The sequence below is a fragment of the Danio rerio genome, chromosome 4 (genome assembly GCF_052040795.2).
Source record: "Danio rerio strain M-AB ecotype USA chromosome 4, GRCz13ab, whole genome shotgun sequence".
NCBI lineage: Eukaryota > Metazoa > Chordata > Actinopteri > Cypriniformes > Danionidae > Danio > Danio rerio.
This window is the reverse complement of record NC_141024.2, coordinates 49,112,269-49,133,840: the sequence shown is the minus strand read 5'-3', so window position 1 is coordinate 49,133,840 and position 21,572 is coordinate 49,112,269. Positions and strand designations below refer to the sequence as shown.

Genomic DNA, 21,572 nt, shown 5'->3' with positions numbered 1-21,572 from the left:
AAGGCTTTATTTAGTGAACTAAATATGGAGCAACATTTGAAGAACAACAGGTACAACAACAAATATTAAAGGGTTCATGTAAAAGGATTGTAAACGTTTTCAAGAATTCTACTTCTGTTTTTACTGCAAACCACTGAGCCACTATGCTGCCTCTTCTGTTATCAATCAGCTTTTATCAATATGCAAATTAATGGGAAAATAAACAATTATTGTCCTTAAAATGAAACTAAACTTGCTAATGAATGTTAATCTTTGTATTGTACACTGCATTGGAGGAGGGAAGGGAATGTTGAAAGCAACTCAAGTTAAACACCTTAATAATCCTGTTTTATTTTTCAGAATAAGGTAAATAATTAGATTACAGATGTTCACATAAATGTACAAATACTTAGGGCTGTATTATTTCACACAGTCAGTGAGCTCCATTATATGGACTTTAAAAGATTATTCTTTATAAATACTGAGACAGATATTGCCAAAAGGTTTGTCTTGTCCACTCATGTATCGCATCTACTTGTGCAATATGTGTGTGTGTGTATAAGTGTTATAACATAAAAACATTCCCTAATTAACAATAAAATATTAAATAAATAAATAAAGTGTCAATAATAATTCATATGTCCACCCTGTCAAGCAAGGATTTGTGACAGGGTGGACAATGACAGAGAAGACATTTTAGGTTAAAGAGAGCATTTATTCAACACAGTTCCTGCCGCTGGTAAAGTGTTTACTAGTGATGGTGAAATGAAGCTTTCTGAACCAGTGAAGCGCTCGACTCAATTGTATCGGAAAGAGGCCCGTTACTCAAAGCTTTCTAAATCAGAGCTCAATGAGGACCTCTTCTGGTGAAAGTGTGGGAAAGCACTGTGCTGCAATAATGTCAAATGTTCACAACTGACCAACTCAATCATTCATGTAGTAATACAACAACAGTAATATAAACAAATTACTCAATTACTGTAGGTTTTACACATAAGGTATGTTACATTACACCACTGATGACCATAGTACAATCCAGGATTTTCAAAACTATTTATCATATTTTAACTAGTCCTTCACCCACCCACTTGTTCCAAGCATGGATCGAACTAGTAATTCCTGCATGGGAGGCAAATGCTTTAGGAGGAGGCTATGTGAGCGATCCTTTTGGGCTGCACTCGCCAGCTGGCCTCCGTTAAACACTATACTACGACATGCAGGGGTTTTCTTTAAAGATAGTTGTAAAAAAATACACTAATACACTTTAGTATGGTTCAAAACCTTTTTACTATAAATTACTATTGTATTTTAATTTAATTACTGGTGTGTGGGACAGGTGCAGTGCTGTGAAACAGTAGAAATGTATGTAATCGACGCCTAATCTCTCGCTATACACTTAACTAACCCATGAGGGTGTTTAGCAGTCACGTGGGTAAAGGCGAAAATGAAGCTTCGGACGTCACTGATTATGTGATGATGGCAGAACGAATCAAGCTCCGGTACACTGCTTCACAGCGAGATGTATCGTTTTTTAAAAACATGCTTTGAAGCATCACATCACTAGTGTTTCCTTATTTAAGCTCTTTGTACACAGTTTATAAGCTATATTTTAATCTCTGAATCTGAATTTTTTTTTAATAATAATTACTATTTCACTCTGACAGGGTGGACATGTTAAGCTTGACAACATTCAGTTTCAAACACAACATGAGGAAAAATAGCAAACATAAGTGTAGATAGTTACTGTGTGCACAGCAGATGTTTTCACCTCCTCTAAAGAAAAGCAAAATGGGGAAGAGGATGCCAATGAGTACATCAGAGTGGTCTTTAAGGGGCATTTACCACATCATGACAGGGTGGACAGCAATTTCAAGGACACGTGCAAAATGATTAATATAATATTAATAAAATAAAATAAAAGTTATTAAATTGATTTTGTTAAACAACCTGTTAAAGATAATGAGAATATTTCCAAATCTTTTTAATTTAATCTAATTTACCAACATTTTAGACTCACTGAAGTTGTCTGAGCAGTGTGTGGACATGGCAAAATCACATCCATTCAATGAAAGAATGACGCAAAAATTTACAAAAACATATTTCAAAACACTGATAAGTCTACCTGCATGTGCGTAAAGGTTTAACAATTATATCAAAACATCAGAGTTTCTTTATTGCACATTATGTCCATATAATATTGTTAAATCATGGGACATCAAAGGCACTTTTAAGTGATAATGACCAAGCTAGTGAAACTAAAACATGAAGTAGTAATGGGTACTTTTATACTTAAAGGGCACCTATTTTACCCATTTTCAGCATTTAATATAATTCTGTGTCTCTAGAATGTGTCTGTAAAGTTTCAGCTCAAAACACCCATCAGTTTATTTGTTATACCTGTTAGATTTCCTGCTATACACACTTAGTCTTAGTGGATTAAACAAGTCTTTTAAAATTGTCTTTAAAATGTTTAGAGTAAAGGTTTTGATCAACTCCAAATACTGAATATGTATATATATATATATATATATATATATATATATATATATATATATATATATATATATATATATATATTATTTATATATGTATATATATGTGTGTGTGTGTGTGTGTGAGAGTGTGAGAGAGAGAGAGAGAAAGTGGAAAACGAGCGAGAAATGTATCAAGAAGTCATGACTGCAACAGCAAGTAGCAAAAAAAGCGAAACAAAAGAAAAGACTTTTATTTTGGCTAGTTGTGACGTCATAAGTCTGCACCGCTCTTGCGCTGGATTCAGCTGGAGAAAGGTTTGTTTTAAAGCGTTTACACTTATATAAAGCGATTGATTAAAGTTTTAGGCTTTTTTCATCTGATGTTAAATTATGCTGTTAATGCATAATGCTGCTGTTGACAACATTATTTGAACCCTTTATACTATGTAGTATTATTTTACTCACAGTATTGAGGGCTATTGTTTGAATAAACTAAAGAAACAGAAACAGTGTGTAATAGGTGTTTTAATGAAGGTTTAATTGATTAAATAGCATGATGCCATTCCATTCTAAATATACATCACTATGTATGAGAAACGGAGTACTAGTTTTAATCAGCTCATTCTTTATAGCTCTGACTATAGAGGTAAAGTTGGTTTTATATTCACACATTCGTTCATTTATAAGTCTCTATTGTTCACCATGTTACTTTGAATATTAGATTTGAATTAGCATGCGAGTATGACTAGTAAACAAAATTCTTTATTGGTTTGTGAACAATGTTGTACTTTGATAGTCATTGGCTGCTAATATGATTTAGTTATTTAGAGTTTGCAAATAATACTTTCATGAAGTTATATTATTAAGAGAAAAGTCTGATTGTGCGAATATAAAACCAACTTTACCTCTATGCTTGGACATACGTGATTTCGTTTTTGTTACTGTTGAAGCAAGTGTTGAAGAGAAGTTATTTTATTTGTGTTAATTTTTTTTACTTATTTAAACTGGACATTTTTATTGTTTTGTTCATTTTAAACAGGATAAAGTGTCCAAACACAGAGAAAAAAATCCTGCTGAAGCAACTGATCTCCACACTGTTATAAAAATGGCGTTTATTAAAGAGGAGAGTGAAGATGTGAAGATTGAAGAAACATTCACAGTCAAACAGGAAGATACGCAGGAACAAACAGGTTGGTTTTCATTCTCAAACACCAACTCAGTCATATAGAGGTAAAGTTGGTTTTATATTCGCACATTCATTCATTTAGAAGTCTCTATATTGTTTACCATGTTAATCAAGCTCTTATGGACCGTTTCCACTAAGTGGTTCGGTTTGGTTTCCACTGTTAAAAGGCGTACCAAACCAAACCGTACCGTACCGTACCACTTTTTTGGCACCCTTTTGAAAGGGTCCCAAACACTAAGGCCGTACTCACACTAGGTAAAGTTGCCTCGAACCGGGCCAAAGCACGCTTGTCCCCCATCCTGTCTGCCCCGACGGCCCGCACTCACACCACAAACGGGCCTCGGCACGCTTAAGTCATCATTGCTGTGCTGTTCAGTGAGAAGCGCTCTCTCAGCAGCACAGTGGAGATTTCTCTAGTTATATCGTTTCAGTCGTTTGTTATGCAGTGACATGCAGTCAAATATTTCGCCAAACAGTCCTTAGGGATGCGGTGACACGCAGTCAGATATTTCGCCGAACAGATCCGCCACTTTTGGCGCTCATAAACAATCATAAAGCTCTCGTGCTGCAGGAATGAGGAGGTCTGCTGAAGCTGCGCAGCTGTCGTGCTGTGAGGAGTTCTCGTCTTTAATAAACTACGGCAGTTTGCGTTCACTGAACAGTAAGAATGATTAATAAATTCATATGAAACTACCCCTTAAAAGTCACGTCTTGCTTTCAGTTTTGGGCTTTGGCGCGTTTTGTACTCACACACAAGCGTACCGCGCCAAAGCCCAAGTGAACCTCGCTCAGGCCCACCTCTTCCAACCGGGCCAGGGCCAGCCAAGTGAACCGTGTTTGAGCCTGATTCAGCGCACTCACACTTCTCAAACGATCCGGGAAAGGGGCCTGGGCACGGTACGGATGGCATAGTGTGAGTAGGCCCTAAAAGGCAGAGCTAGACGCGCAGCTGAACGCTATTGGTTTACAGAGATACGTCATTCGTAGACACAACAAGCCAGAATCTAAATAACGGACCCGCCATGTTTAAAATACACAGCGAGAGATTACAGCGGAATTATAAATACATATGCAGCCATGGTCGATCCGGGCTCAAACAAACCCTGTCGTCATCTTGATAAACAGCCACAAAGCCATAGAGAAGAGCGGATTTACCCTGTGCCGCGTAATTTTTTACGAGCCGGTCTGAAGCGTGAGTGGTTTCGCATTCTTCTTTGTGCTCGCTGCTCGTCTCTATCTGAAATAACAAACTTCTTGAGCTGATAATAATATATGCGCTTGATTATTGACAAGCTTTGGAAACCCGGTCCTGTGAGAAGCTGACAAACGCGGGACACATTCTGTGACACAATCAGAAAGAAAAAGACAAACGCGGGAGTGGGGCGCGGAAAAAATCCCTTGTCTTAATCTTTATTATCACCTTTTAGACTAATATGAACTGGGAATGATGGAATGACTCTCTAACAGAGGCTACATGTGCTGCTGAATATTACAGACACAGATGAGAGGTTTTCACTGACTGGAGGCTATACTCAGGGCCGGCGTGTCCATAGAGGCGACCTAGGCGGCTGCCTAGGGCGGCAGTATAGAGAGGGCGGCGTCCGCGACACCTCCCTTACCACCCGCGTCCTCAGTTATGTCTGCGACACCTCCCTCACCACCCGCGTCCTCAGATATATTCGCCCATAGACGACAGAATAGAGAGGGCGGTCTCAGCGACACCTCCATCAGCACCCGCGTGTCCTCAGTTATATCCGTGCATAGGGCGGCAGAATTGAGGTCCGCTACACCAGCACGTCCTCAGTTACAACCGCGCATAGGGCGGCAGAATAGAGAGCGCAGTGTCCGCGACACCTCCCTCCTTCAGCACCCGCGCGTCCTCAGTTATATCCGCGCATAGTGTGCTGATTAAGAGGTCTGCGACACCTCACTTCATTTTCATAACCGGTCACTTTCATTTTCACATTAGGGTTGAGGGCGGCAGTTCAGCTTGCTCCGGCCCTGGCTATACTTTGTGTTGTTTTGAACTTAATTAAGGACGAAATGTCTGCTTTGTGTAGTTCTTCTGTAGTTGGTAACATATCAGAGACTATAAGGGTCTGTATGTGTTCATATATCTTCATTTATTTATTTACTTTATATAATTACAGACGTTACAGTAGGCTATTTCGCACCGTCATTGATCTGCAGTTATAATCAACTAATGTTCATAGAAAAGTTAGTAATAAACATTTATACGCAAGTATTTATGTGTGTAAAGCACCTGTTTTATGAGAAGTGCTTTTCATATGATATGTGAACGACCTGTGCAGCTTTACTGTAGACATTTTCTCGAGCGAAAATGACGTCGACTGAAACTTTGTCATACACCACGCCCACTAAAAGGGTACCCTTGGTAGTGGAAACGCAAGCCTGGTAAAGGTGACCCGTACCGACCCGAACTGTACCATACTGTACCAGTCAGTGGAAACAAGCCATTTGGTCCAGGGTCAAAACCAAATTTTTAAACACTGTAAATGAATAGATATACTCAATTCTTTCAAATGCCTTATGGGCATCTAAAGTAATTAAGTCCTTTGGATTGGTATTATTTTTAGGTAAATAAATAATATTAAATAAGCAACAAAGGGTATAAGATAACTGTCTCCCAACAATAAAACCAGTTTGATCTGGGTGAATTATCTTTCTCATGACTGACTCCACTCTGATTGCCAGCACTTTTGGCAGGATTTTATACACATTTAAGTGGATCCTTACTCTTTTGAAGAAGTACTGTTATAACAGCCGATGTCATGAAGGGGGGAGGGATTCCGATACAAGAGCTTTAGCGAATACCTTGCACAACAGGGGTGTTAACTTGGCACAAAACTTCTTATAAAACTCAGCCGGAACGCCATCAGGGCCTGGTACTTTTCTGATTTTTTTTTTTTTTTTTGTATTTTTAATTTTAGAAGGTGTTAAAATTCCTACTTTTGTCAACTGATCTAAATCACAGAGGGATGGTAATTCTTAATAATTAAAAAAGCTCTCAATGCGTTCAATTTCCTTTACCTCAGAGCTGTAAAGAGTTTTATAGAAGTTTTTAAATTGATCACTAATACCCTGTTGTTCAGTAATAATACTGCCATCATCCTTACTAACTGCTGCTATAACACCAGCTGCTGAGGATTTTTTCAGTTAGTAACACAATAACCTGCCAGCTCGTTCACCATGTTCATAATGAATCTGGCGTGATCTTATGTGGAGATCCTCAAGGAGTCATTCCACTTGCAGAATAAGTTTTTTTTTGAGAAGCTCTTCAGAAGATGATGTTGAGTGTAGCTGATCAATTATATTATTTTTTTAGATGCCATTGCCAATGGACGACAAACTTCACGATGCTGGGCCTGCATCACGATCCATCAACCCGCCCCACATTTATATTGATATATAACTTATTATTTTCATGTCATCGTAATAGCAATAACAGTCTTTTTATGAGCTGTGTTAAATGTTACATATAGCTGCTGCTTGCAAGGCTGACAGCATCGTGAGGATTAAATGAAGGGTTATACAATACCTCTCGTGCTTAAATGTGTAGATTCAGTGCCAAACACGGTTACCGGCGGACTTAAAACCACTAGAAGTTTTTTATCCACTCTTGGAAAAGTGTAAATGGTGGATTAACATTCAGCACATGATTACTAATAAGATGCGCCATTATCAATAACTTAAGGTAAACCTGTCTGTTATTTTCATTCTCTCATCTTCAGTGCCTCACATTTTCGCATCTATCCTATCATCTGAAGGCAGAAGGCATTGACTGAGTCATTGACAGCTGATATTAACCAATCATTTGCATTCAGTTGTAGAGCAGTGAGCCAATAAATAGAGCACAAAGGCGGGGCAAGCATTGCAGACTTTTTTTTACTTCAAGTTTACATAACAACTGTTTTAATCTGTTCCTGAGTGCTGCGTTTGGCGCTTTTAGGTGCAAAGATGCGTTCTGCATAAATGTCTCCTAAATCTGCGCACGCGGTGAGGATTTTACAGTAAAAACAAATGTATGCACTACAGTAAACTCCAACCGTACTCTCGTCTCCTCCACCAGCTGTGGGAAAAGCCATTCACTCTTTTTTTAACTAGTGACATAAGTATTTTCTTTCTCATTTGTGTTTAAAGGTCTTTAGATTTTGGCATGATGTCTAGCTTTTGAAGCTCTTTTGGTCTACTTCACTTTGTCAGACAGGTCCTATTTAGGTGATTTCTTGATTGGGAACGTGTGTGGTAGTAATCAGGTCTGGGTGTGGCTAGAGAACTTGAAGTTGGTGTGATAAATTAAAGTTGTTCTAATGGGAATTTTTTTAAGTGCCTTTTCACTGAGAGTGTTAATGATTTACTAAAAAGTAAACTTATTTTTATTTCAGACCTAATTAAAGACTACGATGAGAGTAAAGAGGAGGAACATCATGTCAAAATTGAGGATAAAACTCATTTAGAGACTGATGGTATTTTAAAAGTGAGAGACAAGAGTTGTTTAACCTGCACACAGTGTGGAAAGAGTTTGGCAAGCAAAAGCAAACTAAAGACTCACATGAGGATTCACAATGAAGAGAAACCATTCACATGCTATCAATATGGGAAGAGTTTCAGCAAATCATCACTTTATAGACACAAGAAGATCCACACCGGTAAAAAAACATTTACTTGCACTCAGTGTGGGAAGAGTTTTAACTGCTCATCACACCTTAATCAACACATCAGGATCCACACTGGAGAGAAACCATTCAGATGCACTCAGTGTGGGAAGAGTTTTAACTGCTCATCACACCTTAATGAACACATGATGATCCACACTGGAGAGAAACCATTCACGTGCACTCAGTGTGGGAAGAGTTTTAGCAAATCATCGTCGCTTTATAGACACATGAAGATCCACACTGGAGAAAAACCATTCACTTGCACTGAGTGTAGGAAGAGTTTCAGCCAATCATCATCCCTTAATGTACACATGAGGATCCACACTGGAGAGAAACCATTCACATGCACTGAGTGTGGGACCAGTTTCAGTAAATCATCATCGCTTTATACACACATGAAGATCCACACCGGAGAAAAACCTTTCACTTGCACTGAGTGTGGGAAGAGTTTCATCCAATCATCATGCCTTAATGTACACATGAGGATCCACACTGGAGAGAAACCTTTCACATGCACTCAGTGTGGGAAGAGTTTCATCCACTCATCACACCTTAATCAACACCTTATGATTCACACTGGAGAGAAACCATTCAAATGCACTCATTGTGGGAAGAGTTTTAGCCAATCATACCTTAAAAAACACATGAAGATTCACACTGGTGTAAGAGAGTACGTGTGCTTGGAGTGTGAGAAGACTTTTATTACAGCTGCAGAATTGAAACGGCACCAGAGGATTCACACTGGAGAAAAACCGTACAAGTGTTCACACTGCAGTAAGAGGTTTACTCACTCAGGAACCCTGAAAACACATGAGAGGATTCACACTGGAGAGAAACTGTACAAGTGTTCACACTGCAGTAAGAGGTTTGCTCACTCAGGAACCCTGAAAGCACATCAGAGGATTCACACTGGAGAGAAACTGTAGACATGATCAGTGTGTACTAGGGTTGGTTACCGAAACCCGGTGCCATTTTAGCACCGCTACCTTGGTAACCGGTATGTATTAAATCAGCATATGAATTTCGGTGCTTAATTTCGGTGCTGCGGCATGAACGTGAGGGGTGCATGAAAAAAGGCACATATAGGCGTTGTGTCACAGCATCACTAAACATTTAATTCTAAACAACTTTGAGGAATACGGACAAGCGATATCAAGCAATTGTTATTGTCGCTAGGGAACAGACGCACGCAACGCACGCAATACAGCGCATTTAGCCTGGAACCAGTGGTTTTCGGTGAGCGAGAGCGACACTCTTCAGATCAACATGCGTGATCACGTTCATCCAATTTGCCTAAACTAAGCATTCTAAAGCATATTTTACAAGCAAGGATTCTTACACAACAACTGTCTTCACAAAAGTAGGAAACATGTCAAACTTAATGACACATGTAGAACAGATGTAACACATTGATCAAATGTAGTTTTCAGTCACGCTCATGTAAGTCATATTCAACTGATTTCCGTCTTGAGCTCATCATTTATTTACAACACATTTTTAAACATAATAGTTTAACTAACTCGTTTCTAATATCTAACGTTACTTTTTTATGCTGACAGTCAGTGCAGAACATTTTACTAGTTATTTTGCAAGACAGTATTCAAACAAAGTCCCTTTAAGTGTTTTATAGTCTTTTATTCAGATTAAAGGGTAATTTAGACCAGAGGTGCTGTAACTATACCGCAGAGGGAGAAATGCCATCCCGCTGTTTCCACAGAGCTTCTATGTTTTTGTTGTTGGGCTTCCAAATGACACGACACAAGCACAGAAGTGCTTACAGTTCAATATTAATTATGTTCCAGAGAACTATAAAATACACAGCAAGCATGATTTGACAAAACGCAGCTTCCAGAATCTCTCCCAGTTCAGTGCTGGATTCGGCTAAAATCTCCTCAAAGATGGAGCAAGGACACGCTGTGAACTGAGTCATAACCTGTAAGTGTTTTTATTTGTTAAAATTGATCATGACATGTACAGCGTCTAGCCTTAACGGTGTGTTGTAGCAAAGATGTAAACAACGGGAAATTATGTTCATCGCTAACGACTTAGCTACAAATCCATACTTATCAGTCAAACGGCTGTAAACACACACACATACATACACGCACTCTTGGCCAGCATGCGCGTCTCTGTGTGAGACAGCAGTGTGTCTCTTATGTGTGTGCGTGACTGCACTGATTGTCTTCAGGCTGCTTTTCCATGCGTTCAACTCAAGACAATAAAGTCGCAAAAGATATGTGAACGATTCATGTTACTTACACATGCATATTCCGGATATGCGTGAAAGACGTCCTGTAACACGTTGATTAAAAAATAAATACAGCAATGCTCTCCCAACTGGAGTGTAACAGCAAAAACAAATCAATCCAGGCTCACAAAGGTCTCATCTCAGCTAACTTAACCCAAGCATGAGAGAAAAAGAAGAATAAATATCTCTCCCGCGATATTTCTCACATGCGCTTCTCGTGTTACAGATACTTCATAATATTCACACGCACACACACTAAATGGCACAGAAACACTTTTAAAGGAGCCGCATCCCATTTTCACTCGTTACAGACACGTGTTAACTAACTGACTGTTTACACACAACGCACGTGCTTCTCCGAGCATGACGTAGAGCCAATCGGCGAATCACAGCACATTATGATGATGACCAATCAGAGTCACTTTAGGGCGGGCCTTTTAGAGGAACTAGGCAATATGACAGTCGTTTTCATGTTAGCTGAGTAGCTGTGTATAATCTAAGTAAGATATATGAATAAATAACATGATTTCCTTTAAGTAAAACATGAGCACACATTGCTTTGCATCTTATTAACACAACCAAGCCTTAAAATAACATTCTGGACCACCCCTTTAATCAGTTCACTACGAAAGTTAAAATAATTAGTCTAATTATTTTGTAACTGATTTGTTGTGTAAATCAAAAATATACAGTAAATATTTCTTAAGGAGGCTAATAATACTGACCTTATTATTATTTTTTTTTTATTAAAAACGGCTTTTATTCATGAAATAAACAATAAGAAATAGGACTTATTATGACTCCAGAATAATTATGTTTTAGGAAACACTGTAAAAGTTTTCAGGAACATTATTTTAAACGAATAGGAGGGCAAAATAAATCGACTTCAACTGTAGGCCTGTTAAAGTTTACAGGTGCAGCAATGTGCCTTGATGTACTTGAACGTTAGAAATGTGTTCTCCTACACCAACATTACTTGTCAAATAAATATACAAGGAAGATTATTTTGAGTTTAAGTTATTTAATTATCTTGTTTATGAAGACTGCAGAGTGATGCATGAAAACAAATGACTTTGAATAATGTTTTAAGTATTTTGTGATATATTTGTTAAAATGTGCTCCTAAAAGTATGTGGCCCCTGCCCGCCCCCCACAGGTTAATAGTAAGCTAATGTAATTTCATAATGCAAATCTTAAATTCATGCTAACCAACAAATGATCAAAGGAAATGTATTAATGTAATACAATATGAATTGATGTTTACATTTAAACTGTAATTATGTTGTTCTATTAAAATTATAAAAAAAAAAAAAAATTTGTCAAATAAAATTTTTTTGAAGAGTTGTCCACCATCATTTTGTGGCTAAAAAAAAAAAAGTAGCGATTCAGGCACCCTTTTGGCACCGGTATTGTTTTAAAAGTATCGATTTAGCACTGGTATCGAGAAAAGAAAAAAAAAAGGTACCCAACCCTAGTGTCTACAGAGTTTCACTCATTCGGGGCAGCTTGAGAAACACATGGGATGGTTTCCAGTATGGTGTCGACACATGTAGCAGCATAGAAAGAGAGCTCCCATACACACTGGTATTAATCCTCCTTTTTACATCATATATGATAACCTAAACCATATTTAAATAACATGGAGTGCAATAGGCACAGCAAGGAAGGGCTTTTTAAAAAAAGGAAGGCTTTCCCCTCACATTAAGAAGTTATTTAAGACTTCAAGGTTTGGAGATCTTTTTCGTAATGTTTTTTTTATGTGGTTCAAGATATTCACGTTTGTGTTATTCGTGTTCCGATCACAGTGATTTTCGCAATAATATCTGATTATAGTATATGCAAAAACAGAAATATAGAGTAATTACTTTGAACATTAATGGGTTACTAAATCCGATTAAAAGAAGCAAACTTGTGGCTAAAATTAAAAGAGAAAACCAACAGATAATCTTCTGGCAAGAGACACATCTTTCTGATACAGAACATAACAAATTAAGTAAAATGGGATTTAAGGTTTTCTTTTCCTCATATAATAATGGTTGTAAACGAGGAGTAATGACATTAATCTCAGATAAAATCAACTTCCAATTAATTTCTAAGATTACTGATAAAGAAGGACGATATAACCTCATTAAAGGAACTATCAACCAAAATGAAGTTACATTAGTTAATATATATAGACCACCTGAAAAAGACAAAGCATTTCTCAAAAAAATATTAAGTGTTATAGCCAAGGAGACATCAGGTACGTTGATCTGTGGGGGAGAGTGGAATGTACAACTTCAGCCTAAATTGGACTTATCGTCTAATAAGCAAATTAGTCAAGAAGCTAGACAAATAAGATATTTGATGAAATAATTAGGCTCGATAGATGTATGGAGAGACATATACCCTCTTAAAAAAGAATATACTTTCTTTTCTTTCACATGTCTCATTCTGGAATTGATTTATTTTTTTATTATTATTTTTTTTAGGTCTGATCAACATAAAAATAAAAGACTGTAAAATAGGAACAAGGGACATCTCAGACCATGCAGGAGTATATTTAACAGTTTACCTGGACAATAAACCCAGTAAGACATTTTAACGATTTAACTCTAATCATTTTAATGATTTAACATGTGTAGAATATGTTAAAAAAGAACTATTAGAATATTTAAAACATAATGATAATGCAGAGGTGTCACCTAGTATCCTTTGGGACGCAGCTAAAGCTGTTATGCGAGGTAAACTTATAATGTGGGGATCAAGAAAAAAAAAAACTGAATTACATAAATAATCTGAATATACAACTTTAAGAATTAGAGACTAAATATTGTAATAAGAAAGATCCAGATATTTTAATAATATCAAAGAAGTTTAAGCGGAACTCAATAAAATATTTGATGAGCAAGTACAAATAAAAGTTACATTTTAAAATTTTATGAAAATGGTCCAAAAGCAAAAAAGCTCCTGGCATGAAAAATAAAGAAACAACAGGCAGAGAGGAGGATATTTAAAATCAACGATTCCAAAACTAAAAAGATATGTCATAAATTGGAGGAAATGCAACAGGTTTTTTTAAAAATACTATAAGGAATTATATACCTCAAAAGACACTATTGAACTTGCAAACATGCAAGCATTTTACACACATTAGATTTACCATCAATTGGATCGATACAAAATAAAACCCATAACTCAAAAAAAAAAAACTATAGAAGAAATAAGCAACGCTATATCAAAACTTAAAACATCTAAAGTACCAGGCGTAGATGGCTTTTCTGCAGAATTGTATAAAATATTCAAAGAACAAATTATGTGAATGCTTTTTGAATGCTGTAATCATACCTCACATGAGGGTGACCTCCCCTAGATCCTGGAGAAAAGCTATCATATATGTGATTTCAAAAGAAGGAAAAGAGAGTGTAATTCATATAGATCTATTTCATCCTAAATATTGACTATATACAAAGAAAACAGCATATGTGCTTCATCAAAACACTTTAATCTTTTTGTGCAATAAACCACAAGTCCAAAAATACCTTAGGGGAGGGAACAAAAACTTAGCAAAAACTAAGAACACAAAAATATAAATAAGATGCAACATTACAGCACATATATGAAATGTAAAGACATTTGGGGAAAATGTACTTCTACTTAAAATTACTTAAAAACTTAAAATTACTACACTCAAAATCAATTTAAGTGTTGGTGATAATATTGCTGTCACCGACTCGGTCCCAGTCATTCCCCTCGCTGGCCAGCAGAGGCCGCCATCTCCGGACTTCTAACATTACATCATCCACATACTCTGATTGTGCATACACCTGTTCTGAATCACGCTAACGACCCACGTACCCTTTATAAGCCAGTTCCAAACGCTCAGTCAGTGCGAAGTCTTGTTTAGCCCCGGCCAGCATTTCTGAGCGTTATTCCTGCCTGATTCCTCGTGCATTACTCCAGCCTGTCTCTGACTCTGCTTCGCCTTTTGCCTGCCCACAACCCATGCCTGATATACGGACTCTGATATTCGCTGCCTGCCCATGACCCACGCCTGATACACGGACTCTGATATCTGCTGCCTGCCCACGACCCACGCCTGATACACGGACTCTGATACTTGCAGCCTGTCCTCGATCTATGCCTGGTAAAACTCTCTGTGTCTGTTCATCGCCAGTCTTTATCCATCCCAGACTGTTGTTGTTGTGTGTTTGCACGTTAGTGCATATTGTGTGTTTGAGTGAGAGTCTCCTCGTTACAGAAGACTTCGCCCAACACGGATACCGCAGCCATACAGGTTTTGTCACATGAAGTCACAGCTCAAGCTCAGGTACTCACCACACATCAACAGCAATTAACCCACTTGACTCACTTAACAGACGAACTGGTGAGATCTCTGCAAAACCTGCAAGCTGCTCCCACAGCGCAACTCACCGCCAACTACTCTCAGAGTCAATCCTTGCAAGCACAGACTCAGACTGCTTCAGGAGTTCGTTTGGCATTCCCCGATAAGTTCTCAGGTAACCCAGCAAAGTGTAAAGGCTTTCTGTTGCAGTGTAAACTGTTTATTGCCCAGCAACCCTATCTATTTAAGGATGAAAATGGGAAAATCGCTTTTGTATGTTCACTGCTCACTGGCAAAGCTTTAGACTGGGCTACTGCAGTTTGGCCAGACAGTACCCCGATATTCCCCTCATTTAATGACTTTCTCAAGCGTTTTTGCACAGTGTTTGATCATCCTGAGGGTGGTCGTAACGCTGGTGAGGAGCTTTTATGTGTGCAACAGGGAGATCGACCCGCAGCTGAATTCTCTCTGCATTTCCGCACTCTGGCAGCGCAAACAGGCTGGGCTGATGATCCTCTCACTACACTGTACCGAAAAGCTTTGAGACCAGAACTGCAAAAGGAGATGGCATGTCGAGATGAGGGGAAGACCCTGGATCAGCTTATCGAACTTTCAATCAGGTTAGACACCTTGTTTCACACCTGTAACCCTCTATGCTCTGCTATTTCCAGTCCTGTATCCCCTGAAACTCCCACGGAACCCATGCAGTTCGGCAGAACTCGTATGACCCCCGAAGAACGTGAACGGAGAAGGAGGAACCACCTATGCCTATATTGCGGACTTTCAGGTCACATGAAGAGCTTATGTCCCAATAAACCTCCACCTAAGGCTCTTCCGGTGAGTGCCACCACCGTATTCACGACTACTAATGACACTGAGTGTTCCTGTTTGTCTGAAATATAAGGAGATTGAGATTTCGACTTTGGCTATGGTCGATTCAGGAGCCGCTGGTAACTTTATTGACTGCAAGTTTGCTTCTACTCACTCCATCCCTCTAACCTCCTGTACTTCCTATCTAGCCATCACTGCTATAGATAAGCGCCCCCTGGGGAAAGGACACATAAAGTTCCGAACTCTGCCGTTATGTCTTCGCACAGGCTCTCTCCATGAAGAAGAGATCTCCCTCCTTGCTATCGACTCTCCCCGACACAATGTGATTCTCGGACTCCCCTGGTTACAACGTCATGACCCCCAAGTTTCCTGGAAAACGGGTGAGATTGTTAAATGGAGCAAGAAGTGCTTTACCCAGTGTCTACACTCTGTTTCTCCTGTCCAGATTAATACCATATCTAGTATGGAGGACTCCGAACTCTGTCAAATTCTCAAGATGTATCACGATCTCCTTGAAGCCTTTAACAAGAGAAAAGCTACCATACTCCCGCCTCATCGTATGATTGTGCCATTAAACTGTTGCCCGGCACCACGCCTCCTCGTGGTCGCATATTCCCTCTCTCTCAACCTGAAACCGAAGCCATGAACTCTTACATCTCTGAGGAACTGGAGAAGGGATTTATAAGACCATCTACATCACTGGCTTCAGCTGGGTTCTTCTTTGTCAAAAAGAAGGACGGCAGTTTGCGCCCTTGTATCAACTATAAAGGTTTGAATGAAATAACCATTAAATACCGCTATCCCCTACCTCTAGTTCCAGCAGCTCTTGGACAGCTCCGCTCAGCCCAATATTTCACCAAATTGGATCTTCGCAGTGCTTACAACCTTGTCCGTATCCGCCAAGGAGACGAGTGGAAAACCGGGTTCTCTACCATCAATGGGCACTACGAATATCTTGTTATGCCCTTCGGCCTAGCTAACAGTCCTTCCGTGTTCCAGGCATTTACCAATGAGACATTGAGACATGCTCAACCAGTGGGTCATCGTATACATTGACGACATTCTGATCTATTCCAATTCCTTGCCAGAACACATTCAGCATGTCAGAGCAGTGCTACAACGCCTCATCCAGAACCAATTATATGCCAAGGTATCTAAATGTGAGTTTCATCAGACATGCATCTCATTTCTGGGTTATATCATCAGTCCCGAGGGAGTTGCTATGGATCAACAGAAAGTTGACTGTCATTTACTGGCCACAACCCGAAACCATCCGGCAATTACAACGTTTCCTGGGATTCGCCAACTTCTACAGACGGTTCATCAGGAACTTCAGTTCAGTAGCTGCTCCTCTCACAGCCATGGTTAAAGCCAATAATACCCGCTTGAAGTGGAACTCGGAAGCCATTAGTGCGTTTAACCAACTCAAAGCCCGTTTCACAGATGCACCCATTCTGTGTCATCCAGATCCCACACGACCGTTTATTGTTGAGATTGACGCCTCCAATTCCGGTATCGGAGCCATCCTGTCCCAAAGATCCCCGACCACGAATAAGCTCCATCCCTGTGCATTCTATTCCCGTAAGCTGAACTCTGCTGAGAGAAATTACGACGTGGGTAATCGCGAACTTCTCGCCATGAAGGCTGCTCTCGAGGAATGGAGACATTGGCTTGAGGGCGCAAAACACCCATTCACCGTCATCACAGATCACAAGAACCTGGAGTACATTCGATCATGTAAGCGCTTAAACCCCAGACAAGCTAGATGGGCGCTATTCTTCACTCGATTTGATTTTCAAGTCACGTACATCCCAGGTTCCAAGAACATTAAGGCTGACGCTCTCTCTCGTATCTCTGATAAGGAAACTTCGCTAGAGGAGGTAGAACCCATCCTGAAGAACCCGTTGATTATTGCACCCATCAGATGGGATATCGAACACGAGATAACGCAGGCTTCAGAGCAAAACCCTACTCTGCAGGCATGTCCCGAGAACAAGATATATATGCCTCCCCTGCTCCGTGAGAAATTGATCGCTGAAGTACACAGTCACCCCAGCTCCGGTCATTCAGGCAGCACTGCTACAGCTCAACTGATCCAGTCTCGCTACTGGTGGTCATCCATGAATAAAGATGAGATCGATTTTCTCAATAAATGTTCCCACTGTCAAATGGCTAAACACTCCCGTCATCGTCCAGCTGGTTTACTGCAGCCCTTAGAGATTCCCCGTCGGCCATGGTCTCACATAGCCATAGATTTTATCACGGATTTGCCCCAGTCACAGGGAAAGACCACTATTCTCACGGTCGTGGACCGGTTTTCCAAAGCCTGTCGACTCATTGCCATACCCAAGTTACCCACAGCCCTAGAAACCGCAGAGCTCCTATGTGAGTATGTATTCCGCTATTATGGTCTCCCCGAAGACATTGTCTCAGACCGAGGTCCACAGTTCACATCCCGACTATGGTCCGCCTTCTTCCAGAATCTCCAAATAAACATCAGTTTGACTTCCGGCTATCAACCTCAGTCTAACGGACAGACAGAACGCCTCAATCAGGAGATCGGTTGCTTTCTACGCACCTACTGTCATTCTAACCTATCTGACTGGAACAAGTTCCTCATGTGGGCGGAGTATGCGCAGAACTCCTTGAGAAAGGCATCTACAGGTCTGACCCCTTTCCAATGTGTACTAGGTTTCCAACCTCCCCTGTTTCCCTGGTCCGGTGAGACCACAGACCTCCCAGCAGTCGACACCTGGTTCAGAAGGAGTGAGGAAGTCTGGATTGCAGCTCACACTCACTTGTCACATGCTATCCGAAGAATCAAGGAGCAAGCCGACCGTCACCGTCGTCCTGGTCCCACGTTTTCCCCAGGACAATGGGTATGGCTATCCGCTCTAGATCTTCGTTTGAAACTACCCTGTAAGAAGCTCAGTCCCAGGTACGTAGGCCCGTTTCAGATTGAACTTCAGATATCACCTGTTTCCTTTCGACTGACACTCCCTAACCATTATCGCATTTCTCCTACTTTCCATGTTTCCCTGCTCAAGCCTGCTGTTGGTCCAGCCGAGGCGGATGGGGAGGTGGCAGCCGGTGAACAGGGTCCCCCGCCTCTCATGATCGACGGAGAGGAAGCCTATCAGATCCACGAGATCCTGAGATCCAGACGCCGGGGTGGTCAACTTCAATACCTCATCGACTGGGAGGGGTACGGCCCGGAGGAAAGATTATGGATCAACCGTAAGGACATTCTTGACTCAACACTACTGGATGAGTTCCACTTAAAGCACCCGGATATGCCGGCCCCTCGCCCCCGTGGAAGACCCCGGCGTCCAGACTCTTCTCACTTCAGGAGCCGTTCGTTGGGGGGGGGGACACGGACTCTGATACTTGCAGCCTGTCCTCGATCTATGCCTGGTAAAACTCTCTGTCTGTTCATCGCTAGTCTTTATCCATCACAGACTGTTGTTGTGTGTTTGCACGTTAGTGCACATTGTGTGTTTGAGTGAGAGCTTGATTAATAAATACTGCATAATGGATCCCTCCATGTCAGTCTCCTCGTTACAATTGCATTCACATTAAGTTTACTTGAGTACAATTTTTGGGAAAATGTACTTCTACTACAATACATTACTAATAGATTTTTTTTATATATTAACTTATTTTAAACTTAGGATTAGTATGTAAACAGTGTACTAAAATCTACTAATGTTTAAAGCATTTAAAGCACACTTTTGAAAAACACACTAATAAAAGTCTTTTGGATGTTTTTTTTGTAGTGTACTTTATTGTAGTACACTAAAAATTTATTTAAGTATTACTGGTATTTGGTATACTTTTATCAAGTGTACTAAAGTCCTACTGAAGTATAAACATACTTTTAATTATTATATTAATAGTGTAAAACCATCAAACTTTTATTCAACACAAAAAATAACAATGTACTAAAAATGTATTTGCGGGTATTCAAGTGTATTTTAGTTGCATTTAACTATACATTTTTTGTATAGTTAAATGCAACTGTGTGATGAATTTTGTGTTAGTGATGGAGGAAACTCAACATGTGATGGAGATTTAACTCTACTGTTGGTCTATTTGTTTGTCTTATGATGCTCAAACTCTACATTAAGGTGTCGTTAATGATAATTCATAACAGTAAATGAATCATGTAGAGCATTTATTGATCCTAGTTACTGACTCCTAATGAATGAGAGTGATCAGACATTTACTGAAGCATTATTAATCCACAGTTGTGTTTGTGAACGTCAGTTAATGCACTGAGAGTCAACAAGAACTAACAATCCTGGAGGACACTTCAATGATGAGACTAATGAAGACTGAGACACGCACACGCATGCACGCACGCACGCACACACACACACACTGTCGCGTACACACACACACACACACACAAATACAGACTCTCTCTCTCACACACACACACACACACACACACACACACACACACACACACACACACACACAAACATACTGTAGACACTCTCACACTACACATGCACACAGCAATATATACACACACAGAGCAGTGAACACAAGCATGCACACACACAGACACACACACACACAGCTGCTGACTGCTCCTGCAGAGGATTCTGGGTAAATCTCTCGTCAGTCTTCAGCTCAGTTTCACTGATGATCCAGAATAAAACCTAAACCCAGGGCAGAGCGGCTCAGTGAATGTGGTCTGGACTGAGTGGATGAGGCTCATTGTGTCTCTATAGATGTTGTAGAAGATCAGAGTTCCTGCACTGTGATCCACAAACACTCCTATTCTACTGCTGAGCGGCTTCACCGGGAGATCAGTGTGTGTGTTATTGTGTCTGAATGTGAAACTTGAAGAAGAGCAGATCAAACTCCAGGACTGAGCGTTAAATCCAAACCCACACTCATCACCTCTTCCCTTCCTCCTGATGCTCTTATATGACACTGATATACACACACTATAATCTCCACTGCAGTCAATCTCCCAGTAACAGCGTCCACACACACTCTCTCTGCACAACACCTGAGGCCACACATCAAATCTGTCTGGATGATCAGGATACGGCTGATTCCTCCACACACACTTCACCTCTCTGTTCTCCTCAGACAGAATGAGTTGAGTGTGTGCTGTGTTTGGATCCAGAGTGAGGAAACAGACATCTGAACACAAGAACACACACATTTATAACCATCGCTGTGTGTGTGTGTGTGTGTGTGTGTGTAAAAGAGAAAAAGGAAGCATGCGTGTGTGTGTCTGATTGCATGTGTTTGCGTAAGAGAGAAAAGAGCATGTGTGTGTGTAAGTGTCTGATTGTGTGTGTGTGTAAGTGTCTGATTGTGTGTGTGTGTAGGTGTCTGAGTGTGTCTGATTGAGGGCCTACTCACACTATGCCATCCGTACCGTGCCCAGGCCCGTTTCCCGGATCGTTTGAGAAGTGTGAGTGTACTTAATCAGGCTCAAGCACGTTTCACTTGGCCGGCCCTGGCCCAGTTGGAAGAGGTATGCCTGAGCCCGGTTTACTTAGGCTTTGGCACGGTACGCTTGTGTGTGAGTGCAAAACGCGCAAAAGCCCGAAACTGAAAGCGAGACGTGACTTTTAAGGCACTGTTTCATATGGATTTATTAATCATTCTTACTGTTCAGTGAACGCAAACTGCCGTAGTTTATTAAAGACACAAACCCCTCAACTGCACGACAGCTGCGCACCTTCAGCAGACCTCCTCATTTCTGCAGCACAAGGGCTTTATGGTTGTTTATGAGTGCCAAAAGTGGCGGATCTGTTCGGCAAAATATATCTGACTGCGTGTCACCGCATCTCTAAGGACTGTTAGGCGAAATATTTGATCAAACG

At 40.3% G+C, this 21,572-nt stretch overlaps 2 protein-coding genes across 6 annotated transcripts in view; one reads left to right on the top strand and one right to left on the bottom strand.

Moving 5' to 3' along the window:
• The window catches only part of LOC137490964 (NACHT, LRR and PYD domains-containing protein 3-like), a 62,039-nt gene that overhangs the window by 22,318 nt on the left and 18,149 nt on the right, over positions 1-21,572 (bottom strand). Inside the window, exons 12-13 of one of the 5 annotated variants that reach the window (XR_015481759.1) lie at positions 19,094-20,880; positions 14,029-18,710 (exon numbers count right to left, since the gene is read on the bottom strand). The exons of 2 other annotated variants lie outside the window; for them this stretch is intronic. Coding sequence is in view for 2 of the 3 variants with exons in the window: in XM_087245922.1 (XP_087102048.1) it covers positions 20,354-20,880 (527 nt within the window). In the remaining variant the exon portion in view is untranslated. Of the gene's footprint in view, positions 1-14,028; positions 20,881-21,572 lie in introns of those variants that run through there. 2 more of the 5 variants (XM_087245922.1, NM_001445204.1) reach the window with 2 other exon arrangements.
• LOC137490972 (uncharacterized) lies at positions 2,620-10,636 on the top strand. Its single transcript, XM_087248874.2, has 3 exons — positions 2,620-2,768; positions 3,493-3,643; positions 8,046-10,636. Exons 1-3 carry the CDS (start codon positions 2,640-2,642, stop codon positions 9,242-9,244), a joined length of 1,479 nt encoding a protein of 492 aa, XP_087105000.1. The 5' UTR covers positions 2,620-2,639; the 3' UTR covers positions 9,245-10,636.